This window comes from Dasypus novemcinctus, chromosome 3, assembly GCF_030445035.2.
Source record: "Dasypus novemcinctus isolate mDasNov1 chromosome 3, mDasNov1.1.hap2, whole genome shotgun sequence".
NCBI lineage: Eukaryota > Metazoa > Chordata > Mammalia > Cingulata > Dasypodidae > Dasypus > Dasypus novemcinctus.
This window is the reverse complement of record NC_080675.1, coordinates 175,733,827-175,749,339: the sequence shown is the minus strand read 5'-3', so window position 1 is coordinate 175,749,339 and position 15,513 is coordinate 175,733,827. Positions and strand designations below refer to the sequence as shown.

The window sequence follows — 15,513 nt, the reverse complement described above, 5'->3', positions numbered from 1 at the left end:
CCAAATCCCAATAGTAGAAATACTCTCAACATTTTCAATGATTTCCCTCCTTTACTTAGAGAAAACAGACACAAACACAGACATATGTGTATATATGCACATAAACTTTTCTTTATGTGCACTGGAAAATCTCATAAACACCATTTTTAGGGGATGCATTTTAATTGTCTGAATGTGTCATAATCTAGTTAACCAGTGCCCTCTTGTTAGAGATTTAAGTTATTCTGTTTTTCACTAACATAATCACCACTGCTGAGTTTGTATATAAAATTTTGTTGGGATTACCTTAGAGCTGGGGTTTCTAACAAGAGGTCCGTGAGCTTGAATTGAAATTCAAAAACACATTATTCTCTTGGGGACGTGTTGGTGTGGGTGTGATAGATTTATTAAATAATACATAGTATAGTGTGGACTCAGTAAGGGGTCCGTGGTTTTCACCTGACTGGCAAAGGGTTCCGTGGAACAAGAAAGGTGAAGAACCCCTGCCTTAGAGTACAGTAGGAGGCAGTGGGATGGTGCAGTGGTGAGAGCCCACATTTGGGAGCATTAATAATCTGTGTAGTCTTCGATCTTGAACTTTCTTGACCTTTCAAAACTGTATGCTGTTTTGTTGGAGGAGGCATCATCATTGAATTAACCAGCTCCTACTTCTGGACTGCTAGTTGCTTTTTTTCACAAATTTTCACCTTTTTTTCCCTTTAGCATAATTTCCTAGAAATGGAATTTTGGGTCCAAAAGTTGGTATTTTTTAAGGCTTCCCATCAGTACAAGCTGACCCTTCTCCAGTAATGTATGTGCATGCTAATGTCTTCAGTCATAGAATTATACTGTATAATCTTAAAAATCGTTTTGGCTATATGGATTTTTCTCTATTCCCTCTCCCCCTCATCAATTCCCTGCTCCTTTCGGCTCTACTTTACACCCAGGACTGGCTACTCGTTTGCGGGGCTCGGCTCAGCACAAGATGACAACGCGGAGCCCCTGTTCAAAAAATGACTATGAATTTCAAAACGGCAACAGCAGAGCATGAAGCCAGCGCAGGGTCCCTCTAAGTCTGGGGCCGACGGCCCGGCTTGCTCGGGAGTGCTGGCTCCTTGAGGCAGTGCCGCCCAGCTCGCAGCCCTCTGGTTCTTGGCTGAGCTGAGCCAGTGGGAAGCATCCCAGGAGACTGAGGGCGGGCGGGAGGGCCCCGGGGGTCCTGCACGCCCCTGCCTGGGCACTGCGGCTCCACCTGGGGCCCTGGCCCTCCGCAGGGCTCCCCCGGGTTTCCTCTCTCACTGGGCTCTAGGAAAGCCCCTTCCTGCCTCGTCCCCTCAGCTCCTGCTTCTCCTCCTTAGCAGGAAGTCATTCAAGTGACCACAGCTCCCAGTTGCACACGCCTTCTGCTCCCTCCCCAAATCTTGACCGATGTCCTTTTCCATCCTGGTTTGTGAACCATGTCTTTCCTTTCCTCCCCCTGACTCCCTCCCTCTCTTTCTTTCCTTTCTTTCATGAATTTACCTACTTTTCTTTTGGGATGATCAGTTTTCTCATGCATTAACTAAAAAAAAAAAACCCCAAAACTCTTAATTAAATTAAGAGTCGACTCAAGTGTGTTGAAAATGCTCTCCACCACTTTGTTCCTTTTCTTCTCATCTATTGAAGTGCTCAGTTTTACACAAAAATGTTTGAATCTGGATATAATAATTTAATGCTCTTTTCCTTTTAAATGTTGACGTTTTCTTCCGGATCCAGAGAAATAGTAAACATATGGCTACAATTTCTCCTAGTTTGTAAAGGGTTTGCCTCTTTTGTTCTCTAGACTTATTATGTCTGTAATTTAATTTTGGGATTTGATATGAGGTAAGCACCTAGATAACGTGGTTTTTTAAAAAAATGCTGAATGGCTAGCAAAGCGATTTTGTGTTTTGAGAGTGCAAATGCTTTCTCCCTTTCCCCCCTCCCGGCTCAGGTGTGAATCCCTACTGCACAGCAGACACTGATTTTCCCATGACCAAGAGCGCGGCAGCGGCCACCGACCGGCAGCCCTATTCTCTCTGCAGTGACAGGAAGTCCCTCTCCCAACAACTAGACTGCCCAGTGGGAAAGGCCGTGGTAAGAATAAGGGAGGGGAACCACGGGAGGGGGAGAGGAGGAAGGAGCCACACGCCACACGGAAAGGCCACCCCTGGCCGGCAGGGCCACCTCTAGGCCGAGACCCGTCCTGGCAGTGGTCATTTGTAGCGCGCCCCCTTGTGGCAGGCACTTGTAACTGCTACCTCTTCTGGGCAGTGAAGAGCTGACCTACAGAGAACGGTGCTTGGGAAAGTGAAGACAAGTACGTGCGTTCACGTTGCAAGAGACAGAACTGGGGCCTGGAGCCAGACCTCTGCGAGTCCAAAACCTGTGCTTTGAACTCCTGCGAGACAGTGACTCAGCAGACGAACTGCCTACAATGCTTAAAGCAAGCTTAGAAGCCATGTGACGTCAGCCCCATCTTACCGCGAGGAAGCTGAGGCTCGGCCAGGGGGGCGGCTGCCTGAGTTCACATGCCTTACAGCCTAAGCGGCCAGAGTTTGAACCACGTCCTGTGGGGTGCCACAGCCCGTGCGGCCCATGCAGAGGCTTGCAGACTGCGACCCACGCAGAGGCTCGCTGACTGCATAGACTTGCCCGTGCAGAGGCTTGCTGGCTGCAACCCATGCAGAGGCTTGCAGACTACATAGACTTACCCGTGCAGAGGCTTGCTGACTGGGAACCCCTGCATAGGTTGCAGACTGGGAGCAAGCAGTTACAAAGCACAGTGTTCCTTGCACGGAGCACCCTGGCCTGCTTTACTACCTACTCCTCTTGTCCTAAGCTCCAGCCAGTACTGCCCGAACTCCCCACTCAGTGATCACGCAAGGCCCTCTACCTGTAGTATCTCCAGCTCTAGAAACCCGATCTTATCTCCAAGGACCTTCCCAACACTCCCTCTTCCTTGGAAGCTGTCCCAATCCCTCCAGTTGCATGCACCTAGCATTCTTCTGAAGGTCCACGTTGAGGCATCTGTTCCTCTTTCAGAGCTCACCCAACGTGTCTTGCTGTTGTCCTGTTATCTCCCTAGCAGACCATGAGCTCTCCAAGGGCAGGCTCCACAGTCAAGGAATATTCGATTGTCCCTGCATGGTACAGAGTGGGTGTTCCATAAATTTCACTTCCCTCTTCCCTTCCTTCCTTGAGCCACTGTATTTTCCATTTGTAAACTGGGAGATGGGATCTCGGGTAACTCCCTGACCTGAGAATTCTCCTACTCTCTGGTGTTCTGCATGTCTGGGTCCATATGGGAAGAGCCCAGGAGCCCTGTGACATCTGCAGCCAGCACTGGTGAAGGGCTAGGTGCAGATGGGCTTTCTGAGAGAGGCTGCTGGCCTCCTGTCTTTGCTGCCTCTTGCATTAGGAGTCCAGGTCCCTGGGGACAGGAGATCCCCAAACCAGCAAGGATGAGCTATGGCTCCATTGGCAGTGGCTGCCTGGAGGCTGTGTTGGAAAGCACGGAGGGCCCACGTCCAACCAGGAACGAGAGCTGATTAGCAGTGTCTGCCCTGGGGAGCATGTGGGAGGCCTATTTACTGCCTCTCCTTACTCACCCCTCAAAATTTAGGGAGCACTGGATGCCCATGAATGGTTTCATTTATGTCTTCAGAACAGCCATTCCCTGGAAGGCAGCCAGGGTTATTCATAGAATGGGGGTTGGGGGGCGAGATCCACAGAGGACGGACAACCTTGGGAGTACCTTGAGTCTATGGGATCCAGGGTACTTCCTGGGTGCCTTTGAGATCTGCAGCTTTCACATACGGAAGGAGTAGGAGGGAGGGTGCACAGAGAAAAGGAGGAAGCACTGGCTAGATCAGCTAGTTAATAAAAGCAACCGTGCCTTCATTCCACATTGACTACCTGCCAGGCATTGGGCTACGTGTTTTGTGTGGGTTCATTTATGTAGTTATGACAACAACCCGAATGGGTCAATACTGTTATTATCTGCATTTCACAGATGAGAAAACCGAGGCTTAGAGAAACCAAATGACCTTCCCGAGGCCATGTAGTTAGCAGGTGGCAGGGCAGCAAGATAGGAATGCAGGTGGCACCCAAGCCCATGCCCTGTGTCCCTGTGCCCTCCCACCTCCCTGCCTCGGAGTCGTGCAGACGGCGTGGGCCCCGGAGTCGGCCGCCCGGGCTCCTGGTTCCACCGTGCAGCACATCAGATCTCAGCCAGGAGGGCCCGCCCAGCCACCTCGACACAAGGACAGGAAAGCTGTCTGCCTTTGCAGGAAGGCAGAAGGGCAAGCCCTAGCACAGGTGGGTCTTTCCAAACCATGCAATACTTAAAGCAGGGAACAGTCTTAGAGTCCATAATGATAAGGAATGCTTTTAAGGCACCTGCCATGTATAAGCCATCTTGACGTTTTGTAGATGTAGCCTTCAAAACACCAGTATTACAGAGGTGCTCTTAGTGCCATGCTTTACAGATGAGGAAACTGAGGCACAGAGGTCACTTCTGGGGCTCCAGAGTCTCAGCTCTGCCCACCGCTCTACGTAATCCCTCCCTGGGCAGCCTCCTGGGCATGGTGTGAGCCTCTACTCTGTGGCCCACGTTGCTTCTGCCATGCAAGTAGGAACTCGCCCACCTGCCTCCCTGTGATCTAGGCTCTGAGTTTTTAAGTCTTTGGATTCCTGCCCCTGCACTCACTGTCCCGTGTCTGGTCCAAGGACTCTTAGGAAATGTACCCTGAATTGAACACAGCCTGTAGAGAGCCCCCCTGGCATTGCCCCAGGCTCAGCTCGAGACCTTGGTCATGGGGACTCGTGGTCCTGGACGGCAGCCACCCTGGACCTACGACCTTGATAAGCCCAAGTGAACCTTGAACTACTGGTCTGCAGGGAGATCATGCTCCCTCAGCAAAGCAGGCTCCTGGGGCCGCCCGAGGAAGCCCCTCCCACAGGCCTCCCCGCCGAGCCCCCTTAACCCGGGTCCAGTTGTGACGCCATGCGCCCTCGGGGTCTTCTCCCATCTGGGCCTTCCACTTCCCAGTGAGCCGTAAGCTGCCCTCCCCTGCAGCTCACCCCCTCTGCTTCTCACCTCAGGGCCTGTCCAGACCGACGCGGTCACTGAGCACAGCGCAGCTGGTGCAGCCCTCCGGGGGCCTGCAGGCTTCGGTCATCTCCAACATCGTGCTGATGAAGGGCCAGGCCAAGGTGAGCAACCAGGGCCGACAGAGAGCCCCGGAGCATCGCCGGCTCCCGAGGAGCTGCTGTGTCAAAGGAAGGATGAGGCTAGAGAAGGGCCATCCTGGCTGAGAACGGGGACACTAGGATGCACCCACAGAGGCCGGGGAGTGCTGGGCTGTGCCGATGACAGTAGGGCAACCAGGGTGTCGGAAGGGGTCTCTTAAAACTTGGAACCAGCTCAGTTTCAAGCATTTTTCCAATTAGGCAACGTCATCATCTTGCCCCTTTCCCCCTGGTCTTAGTTTTCCAGGGCTGCTGGAACAAAGGGCCACCAACTTGTGGGCTGAAACAGCAGCAACTGTGGCCTCATAGTTCTGGGGACCCGACGTCTGAAATCCAGGTGTTGGCAGGGCCATGCACCTTCCTAAAGGGGACAGCTGTCCCCGGCCTGTCCCCCGGCCATGGTGAGTGTCAGGCAGTGGGACCCCTCTCCGTCTCCACCACACGACCGTCTTTCCCTCGGCGCCCCCATGTCCACATTTCCTCTCCCTGTAAGGAGACCAGTCATATTGGATGAGGACCTTTGGCCTCGTCTTCCCCAGCAACATCTCCAAAGATCCTATTTACAGACAAGTTCACGTTCACGGGTGGGGGGCGCAGTCCAACCCATCACGCCGCCTTCACCCTTCCAAGCGTGTTCCATATCCCACTCACAGCCTAGTTCCTGGGAATTAGCGGGACGCAACGAATAAAGCCACAGCTTTTATAGAGATTTCTGGATCCTGCATTTACGTCCACCAGTCCGGTGTTAGCACCATACAAGCCTGGAGCCACATATAGTTTTTCAGAACATATGCTGCCCGCTGCAGGTGGATGATCGAATGTTCTATCCTGCCTTTGCTGCCAGGTGGAGGCTGACGATGAGAATTCACTGTGGGTTTTCCTATAATGATAAAGAGGCATCCTGCTTTCTGCCCCGTATTTCAGAAATATCAAGTGGGTGGGGGGGAAGGAGTGGTGGAAAAGAGTGGTAGTGGTGGTGGCGTGGGCATCCCAAATGTTTCTTCCCATTGCCTCCGAAGCGTGCCATCCCGTGTGCAGGTTTCACGCACCTGAAGAGAATTCTGAAAGAGGCACAGGCAGATGCTGCAGGGTTTTCCAAACGGGTGCTTTAGGGGCGACAGGGCTGGCCCCTTAGTCCACCTAACGCAATTTTGGCATGTGGCATGAGGGGAGGGTGGACTGTGGCTTGTTCTTTCCAGGGGAAGGGCCCTCTCTCTCTCTGCCCCGGTTCCTCTGTCGGGAGTGAGCGCTGGGACTGCTGCTCCTCTAATCACGGGGGATGCCTGCCTCCCAGGGCCCACTTCCTGCTTAGCAAATGACAATCCCCTTTTCTCCTTGGATTTAGGTAGAAGTACTGTAAAACTTTGACTTTTTAATTTTTTAAAGCCTCAAAAGTAGGCAAAATGGAAAAGGACACCCAAAACTCATGCCAAGGAAATCAAAAAGGGCTTTAGATGATCTTGGTGCATATAAAATACACAGTCGATAAGTGGACTTCACGGGCACACGTGTCCCTGGGCAGCCTGAGCCGGTCTAGAAGGGACCTGGTGATAGAAAGGGCTGGGACATTTGGCCTGAGAAGCCTGGAGTACAGAGCAGGGGCAATGAGTCCAGAAATCAGCCAGGCCTCCCTCTGCCAGCGGAGTCAGCCTCCACACCCGAGCCCTGGCATCACCAGGACGGCGCGCGGTTGGGCCAGTGTACCGGGCTGGAGCTGAGTGCCAGAGGCCAAGGAGGCAGAGCTGGAGGCTCAGCAGGTGCAGGAGGGCGTCAGCGCCCAGACCACCCCTCAAGCCGCTCCCCAAACCAGGCGGCGTGCTGAGGCCTTCACGGGGTGACTCCTCGAATCCTCACGGCGGCCTGTCATTAGCCCCCATCATAGCCGAGGGAGCTGCGGTCCCAGGACGTTACGCGCCCACCCCCAGGTCCCCTGGCTAGTGAGCGGCTGCACCACATCCTTGGGGGCTGGAGAACTCACTCTGTGGGGGCAGGAGAGCTCACTCTGTGGGGGTTTGGCCTTCTCTCTGCTGCCTCCTGACCGCCCCCACAGCCACTGGTCTGCTGAGACCCTGAGCTTGTCCTCTCTGAGCCCCAAGGCATGCTTGTCAGCTTACCAGAATGACCTAGGGGAGAGGGAGAGGACAGGTAGATGGAGAAGGGGACAGGTAGAAGGAGAAGAACAGGTAGGGGGGGGGAGAACAGGTAGAGGGGGGAGAACGGGTGGGGGGGGAAGAACAGGTAGAGGGGGAAGAACGGGTAGAGGCAAGAGAACGGGTAGGGGGAAGAGAACAAGTAGGGGGGTAGAACAGGTAGAGGGGGGAGAACAGGTAGAGGAGGGAGAATAGGTAGAGGGAAAAGAACAGGTAGGGGGAGAAGAACAAGTAGAGGGGGAGAACAGGTGGAGGGGGAGAAGAGGTAGGGGGAGGAGAACAAGTTGGGGGGTAGAACAGGTAAAGGGGGGAGAACAGGTAGAGAGGGGAGAACAGGTAGAGGAGGGAGAACAGGTAGGTGGAGAACAGGTAGGTGGGAAAGATGGGTGCTGGAGGGAGAGCCCACGATTCAAGGGACGCCTCTGAGAAGAGGAGGGAATGGCCTTAGGTGACAAGGGCTGCTTCTGCCATCCTGAGCTGCTGCTCTTTGTTTTCGCTGTAGATGTTTTGGGTGGTGGTGTGTGTTTAATTTTCAAACACAAGCCTGCGAGTTAGTGGTAGCATCGTCATTTTACAAGGGGGGTGGGGGGACCCGGAGCTAGAAGCCATCTGGGCGGAACGCCAGGGCCTCGGGCTCCCTGCGGCACCCCTGCCTCTACATCACCGGCCCTGCGTGGAGAGCGCCAGGCCCATGAGAAGCCCCTGGACACTCAGAAGTCTGCACTTAGAATTTCTGCTTTTCACCTTGCTTTGTTAAGCCCGGAGCCTGATGGGACTGAAGCTACCTTCTCTCCTCCCCGATTCCCTTGGTCAGAGCTGGAGGCAGGCACTCAGGAAAGAGGCCAAGGAAGGGCATCAAATGCCCTAAATGTGACCTTCTCCCCTCTCTCTATCAGGGCCTGGGCTTCAGCATTGTTGGGGGAAAGGACAGCATTTATGGCCCTATTGGAATTTATGTCAAAACCATCTTTGCAGAAGGAGCAGCGGCAGCTGATGGAAGGCTACAAGAAGGTAAATTTCCCCTCCTGTACCAGAGGGTGTTTGAGAGATTAAAAGCAGAGTTGCTGGGCCATAGAAGATGGTAGGAATGTAAAATGAGTCTTGAGTCTTCAGAAAATGGCCAGCATGGATTGTGAGATCTGCAGGTGCCAACCTGATGGACACGGTGGCTTTGTGTGCTGCCCACTCAGTCCCTGATGCCACCACAGCTGAGACCTGGGGCCGGAAGACGGAAACATCTGCTTCTGCCCCTTCCCCCGCTCTCATTCCCACCACTCTCTTCTTTGATTTCAAGATCTTTTCTAGGATCTGCCCTCCCAAATGCACAATCCCAGGAAAGCCAGGCCAGGTGCCTCTAAGCGATGAGCTGGGCAAGCATTCTCTGAGAGCCTCTTGAGTTCCAGCTCTGGGAATCACGACAGGAGTAAAACATGATTCCTCGTGGTCTGCCCCTTGGTGCCCACCCCCTCTGCCATCCTTCCCTGCTCAACTACCTCCTCTTGGCTCTTTCATCCTTAAACCAGGTCAGAAGCTCCTGGCCATCCTGGGAGCGAGGAGCCTGGGCTTCAGAGCTGCTTCTTGAGTGCCTGTTACTCTCTTCCTGCCCTGGGGTCAAGGTTTCCTTCGCTCACCTTCAACTCCATCCATCAGTCATGTGGATAACTGGGCAGCAGACTCAGCCCTTGGAGCTCTTGGTTTCAATTCAGGAGGCACTGGGACAGGCAGCAGCTGTAGCTCTGGAGCTGGTTTACACATTGGACCTTTGAAGAGGAGGGATTTAGTGCTCCCACTCTTCTCTGTCAGCCAAGCTAGGAGCCTAACGACCTTGAAGAAGCTAACTTGCATAGGGCAGTGGTCAGCAAATTATGGCTCATGGGCCAAATCTGTTCCGTGGCGTTTTTGTGTGGTACGTGAACTAAGAATGGTTGGTACTTTTCTAAATGTTTGGGGGAAAAAAAAAATCAAAGAATGCTATTTTGCGATATGTGAAAACGAAATAAAATTCAAATTTCAAGGTCCAGAAAAATGCTTTATTGGAACACAGCCGTGCTCATTCATTTGCCTATTGTTGATACTGACAGCGGTTTTTGTGCTGTAACTGCAGTACTGTAGTGCAATAGAGAGCATACAGTTGCAAAGTCTAAAATATTTGCTGTCTGGCCCTTTGCAGAAAAAGTTAACTAACCCCAATAGTACACAGCATTACACATACGGATTTGATTGTGTGAGGCAGTGGGGAGTCTGTGGAAGGTTTCTAGAATGTGAGAGGGAGTAGCTATGCCTAGGACTTGAGGCGGTTCAAGAGCCCAGTGTGTGATGAAGTGGGCTGATGCGAAACCAGAAGCAAAAGACTAGTTGAGAGACTATTAGAAGAGGCAGGTGCCAGCTCTTAAGAGCCAGTCCTGAGGCAGAAACCCTGGAGGAGAAAGGGGCCGATGGGAAAAGTGTCGGAACTTGGACCTGACTGGAGGAGCAAATGAGAAGACTTGAAGTCTTCTAGCTTCAGTGTAACTGGGGAAAGATGATATAGAGGGGAAAAGGCCAAAGGGAGGAGGCAAAGGAGTTCAGACTGGAACAGTAGAGTGGAGTGGAGGTAACTGGGTGGCCACCAGGTGGAGATGTCCAGCAGTCTAGTGAAAATTTGGATCATAACTCTAGAAAGCAGTTTAGGGTCCACAGTACGCAGGAATTAAATATGATTAGAGTGGACTTACTGGTATTCTGCTGTAGAACTATTGTGTCTAGAGATGGAAGAAACTGTATCACCGATGTGAAGAAAGTGGCCACGGTAGTTGCTGAAGGCAGGGAGAGGGAAGAAGAGATGTGATGTGGGGGCATTTTCGGGACTTGGAGTTGTCCTGAATGATATTGCTGGGATAGATGTTGGACAGTATATATCCTGCCATAACCCACTGAATGGACTGGGAGAGAGTGTAAACTACAATGTAAACTATTATCCCTGTGGTGCAGCAGTGCTCCAAAATGTATCGACAAAATGCAATAAATGTGCCACAATGATGAAAGAAGTTGTTGATATGGGAGGAGTGGGGTGGGGGGTGGGTGGGGTATATGGGAACCTCTTATATTTTTTAATGTAACATTTTTTGTCATCTTTTTGTCTTCAAAAAACTACAATAAAAAATGATGGGGATGGGTGGGAGTGAGGTATACGGGAACCTCTTATGTTTTTTAATGTAAAATTTTGTGTGATCTATTAACTTTTAAAAAAGATAATTAAAAAATAAAATAAAATTTAATAAAAAATAAAATAAAAAAGAAGGCAGTTAGGGTTGAATATAGATTTGGGGGTTGTCAACATTTTGAAAATAGCTGAAGTTGTTGAGTGGATGTGAGAGATGGGATAGAGAGGGTTGGGAGGGCTGAGGCGTGGTTCTGGGGAATGGCCCAAATCAAGAGGCAGGCAGAGAAGAGGATCCAGTGAGAGAAAGGAAGAAAGTGGCATCAGAATCCAGAGAGTGGGCCACAGTTTCTTTTATTGTCTTTTGTACTCTTCTGTATTTGAGCAAAGGGGGAGGGAGGGGCTAGGTGGAAAGAAAAGCGAATCTTGTGTATTGTTTTGTTTCCTGAGTACAAGACTGCCCAACCTGGCATTACTGTTGGGTGATGGGGTAGGTATTCATTCCCCTCAGTTAATTTCATTTACAAAAACAGAGCGCCTCAATGAGCCAAAACTATACTATAACTACTATAAAATCCCTGCTTCTACTCTCAAAATATTGACCAAATCGCCCTTTTTTTTTTAAAGATTTATTTATTTATTTCTCCCCCCTCCATCCACTGTCTGCTCTCTCTGTCCATTCGCTGTCTGTTCTTCTGTGTCTGCTTGGATTCTCATTAGGTGGCTCCGGGAACCTATCCTGGGGCCATCCAGAGTGGGAGAGAGGCGACCATTCTCACGCGCCACCTCAGCGCCCTGATCTGCTGTGCCTCTTACTGTCTCTCCTCTGCGCCTCTTTTTGTTGCATCATCTAGCTGCACCAGCTCTCCGCATGGGCCAGCTCACCACCAGGAGGCCCTGGGCATTGAACCCTCGACTCCTATATGGTAGATGGGAGCTCAATCACTCACTTCCCCAAATCACCTTTTGTAATTTATTTCGAAAGTAAAGTTTTTAGAATCTAGCCTGGAGTTCATTGGGGATTCATCAGTTGCCACAAATGTTTGGTGTGCAGATCAAGGCTAATAATGTTTTTTTCTTTTAAATTCCACTTCCAGAAAATGATTACGTAAGATTTATTTGGCAAAATCTAGATTAATCACCTTGCAGCGAATAGGGCCTACGTAGGATAAGGGCACTCCAAAGAGCCCAGAGCTTTGCTCTATGACCCTGTTGGGATGAATATTCTAATGACAATAACCTGAAGTAAGAAGTCAGCGTCTTTTATGTAATCCGGAATGGACATATCTGAACTGTGTCCTCTGTGTATCCCTTCTTCAGCACACATTTAATTACATTGTTTTTAATGGGTCTGTTTTCACTCCCAGCCTTGGCCTCTGTCAAGGACAAGCACTAGGTCTTGTCATTTTCACACCTTGGTGTCAGCAGCCTAACAGAGCTGATGTGAACCCTTTCCCAACCCCCTCCACCCTCTATTTCCAGTACACACCCATGTTGGATAAAATAGTACATCTGAAATCAAAAGAAGGCAATGGAAATGCCCATGGTGCTGGAAAAGCAAGAAACACCCTTAAATCAGCTGTAGGAAACTCTTGAATTGATGATGCGGTGGCCGAGAAAGCTGCTGGCCTGCTTATGGGCTGTCGAGGCCAGATTTGAATGACCGTGTAGGGACAGGGGACATGGCTTTGGTCTTTCTGAGGCTCTGAGATCCCTTCATGAAGCCGTAATCCTGAAAGAAGTGCCCCTCACCAAAGGCCAGCCGGCCAAGGGGAGCAACAAGGAAGCCGGAAGTTGCCCATGACCCTGGGGTGGGAAGAAACATCTCCCACAAGAAAACGAAGACCCAAAGTTGTGTCATGTAGAGACGTGGAGGCCACACTGCCAGTCCCTGTGGAATACAGGAATCCCCAAGCTGAGAAATCAATGTTAAAATTAGTCCTGAACCAGTAAACCCCTGGGATACCTAGTGGCAATAAAGGAAAAAACTGGCAGTAACCTGGGGTGTATGGGACACCCACAGAAGAACAAAGTCCCCCTGAAAAATGAGCTCACAATAAAATTACGTTCTACATCAGGACATGACCACTATTAGGAGGGCCAGCAGAAATGACAGAAGTATTAGCCCTCAGAAGCTTAAGATAACAGAACACCCTAAAAGAAAACTATAGAATTAGTATGTTTAAAATGATTCTTAAAAAGATAGAAGTGGGAAAATAAGCTGTATGAAAAGAACAGAACATAATGAAAATAGTAGTCGATGTGAAAAAATTAACTTTTAGAAATTAAAAGGAAGCATGGTCATTGGAATAAAATGAAAAAAATACTCAACGGGTTCAACATCATATTAGATAGCTGGGAGAAGAATTAGTAAACAGGAAATTATCTAGCACGCCATACCAAATAATAGAAATGAAAAAGGCACTAACATAAAAGAAATATGGAGAATCGTTTGAGAAGATCCAAAATACATCTTACAGGAATTCAGGAAAGGAACAACAGGGTGAGTAGGGGAGAGGCAGGCTGCAAAGAGATGGGGGCTAAGGATTTTCTAGAATTGATTTAAGTCATGAAACTTCAGCTTCAGGAAGCACAAAAAGCTTCCTTCCACCCTAGCACATCATAGTGAAACTGCAGAATATCAAGGGCAAAGAAAAACAAAACTTGAAAGCAATAAGAGGAAAAGGGTAGATCATCTACAGTGGCACCAATAACAATCAAACCCAGAAGGCAGTGTAAAAATAGTGTTCAGCACAGCGTTGAACACAAAGAAAGAGCTCCTATAATTGTGTATTAAATACATTGAGTGAAAGGGAGAAAGTGATCTTTTATTCACATAAAAATAGATTTCTGGATTCAGAAAAAAATATCCTTATAGTGCTATGAAAAAAAGACTTCGACTCGAATGATCCGAGCCCTAATTCTTTTCACCATGACTTTGGACCTCTCTGAGGTCAATATCCTCTTTTGTAAAATGGGGCACCCCTTGCATTCTGGAAACATTACATCCATATTTGTTGAGCACCTTTTAGGCCGCACACAGAATTGGCCCTGGGGTCTAACATCTAATAAGACAAAGTTCCTGTCCCCAGGGAGCCACCAGCCTGGTGGGGAGAGACTTTGGCAGGTCACTGATTACCACCCAGGGTGACAAATGCTGCGACAGTGTTAGGTACAGGGTATTGTGAGAGTACAAAGGAGATGAAGACAGCAGAGACTGAAAGATTAAGAAGAGGTAGGTGAAGAAGGTAGAGAAGAACCTTTTAGTTGGGAAAATGGCATGGAGCAGGTATTTAATAACAAAGATCATTGTGGAAAATGCAGGTTTTGTTGCATCAGGAAATTATCCACTGGAGCAAATGGTGTGAGGGTCAAGGTGGCAGGAGGGGAAGGAGGAGAAGCAGAGAGGTGTGTGGACAGCAGATCAGGCCTGGCTAGGAATTCTGGATCTCATCCTGGAAGATCAGAGGTGCCCGAGAAGGCCCACGGTTGCTGCCCTGCCTAGCCCCCAGGCTGAAGACTGAATGAGAAAATGGCCTTCAGCGTGCTTTGTGCATTGCATAAAACCTAGGTGGGGAGACCAGAGTACTAGGTAAGGATAATTTCCCTTGATGGGGCAATACTCTTCCCAACTGCAATTTCTCCCTTTCTCAACAGGTGATGAAATTCTGGAACTCAATGGTGAATCAATGGCTGGACTAACACATCAGGAGGCTCTGCAGAAATTCAAGGTGACTATTTCTTATCAACATATGGCCAAACGCTGGGGCCTTCAGACAAATGGACCAAGCTCCCACCCTCCCTTATCCAAGCCCACAAATTCCAAATTTACATTGGGCACTTAGCTGATCCTGATCTTGGCACAGCATTAAAAAAAGAACTTACTAGGAAAATAATCCCATAAGCTCAACGGTTGCAGGGGGATGTTCAAACTAGTTGAGAGCTACAAAACTATTTTAAAAAACTTTACGTGTTCATATTGATATGCTCTTGACAAACCTGTCTTACATTTTTAAGACATTACTCAATGACATTTTTGAGTCTCCATTGAGTTAGTTCAAGTCAAGAATCTTTCTCTTCTCTCTCTAACCCCCTCTCTGGTATGTGTGTGTGTATATATATGTACATATGATTGTGTATGATATATGTGACGTGTGTGGCACATATATGATATGTATGGCTCACATGCATACCTAGGGCTGCATGTCCTTAAACAGTATTTTCCTGCTGGAGGCCAGTCTTCTTCATCTCCCCTGAGCTGCTGATAGTTTTGTAGCACTGTCCCTGTTCCTTCCAGCAAGCCAAGAAGGGGCTCCTCACCCTCACCGTGAGAACGCGCCTGACGGCCCCCCACTCCCTGTCCAGCCACCTGTCCCCCCCGCTGTGCCGCTCCCTGAGCTCCAGCACTTGCGCCACCAAGGACAGCGGCCCCTTCGCTTTGGATGGCCCAGCCGCTCCTGCCAGCGCAGACAAGGCCAATTACAGAGTCATGGTGGAGGTGTCGCTCAAGAAAGGTAGGCGTGCTGGCCTGCTGGCCCCGAAAGGGCCCCCGTCCTCCCCCGCCCCCTGGCTGGACCTGTTCTGAGCTGCTCCTCGCTTGGAATCCGTTCTGGGGCAGGGCAGTGCCTGCTGGCAGACTTCATGGCTAGGCTTGGCTGCAAGTTCTGTTCCTTCGTTTCTACAAACCAGGCCAAACCACCCAAATCCTGCCAGTGTGTTCTGGTGCAGTGGTTAAAACAAAACCAAGCTAAAAATGCATCATGCACCAAACTACACACACACAGACCGCCCGGGGGACCGGGACTGTGGCTCTGCAGCTAACACATCAGGAGAGCATCCTGGGCAGGGCCCTTCCCCGCCCTGGGCCTCGGTGGACTCCAAGGGAAACAGAAGTCTCCGAGGCCCTGTGCAGCGCTGACATCCGGGGTCAGTGTCCTTGCTCTCACCATCCCTGGGTGACGGCTACCTCCAGAG

The 15,513-nt window shown here is 50.1% G+C and overlaps 1 protein-coding gene across 1 annotated transcript in view; it reads left to right on the top strand.

Annotated features, from left to right (window-relative positions):
• Positions 1 to 15,513, top strand: part of IL16 (interleukin 16) — a 103,818-nt gene that overhangs the window by 61,096 nt on the left and 27,209 nt on the right. The window contains exons 4-8 of the mRNA XM_004447702.5: positions 1,952 to 2,094; positions 5,104 to 5,214; positions 8,297 to 8,411; positions 14,197 to 14,270; positions 14,837 to 15,053. Coding sequence (XP_004447759.2) covers positions 1,952 to 2,094; positions 5,104 to 5,214; positions 8,297 to 8,411; positions 14,197 to 14,270; positions 14,837 to 15,053 — 660 coding nt within the window. The remainder of the gene's footprint in view (positions 1 to 1,951; positions 2,095 to 5,103; positions 5,215 to 8,296; positions 8,412 to 14,196; positions 14,271 to 14,836; positions 15,054 to 15,513) is intronic.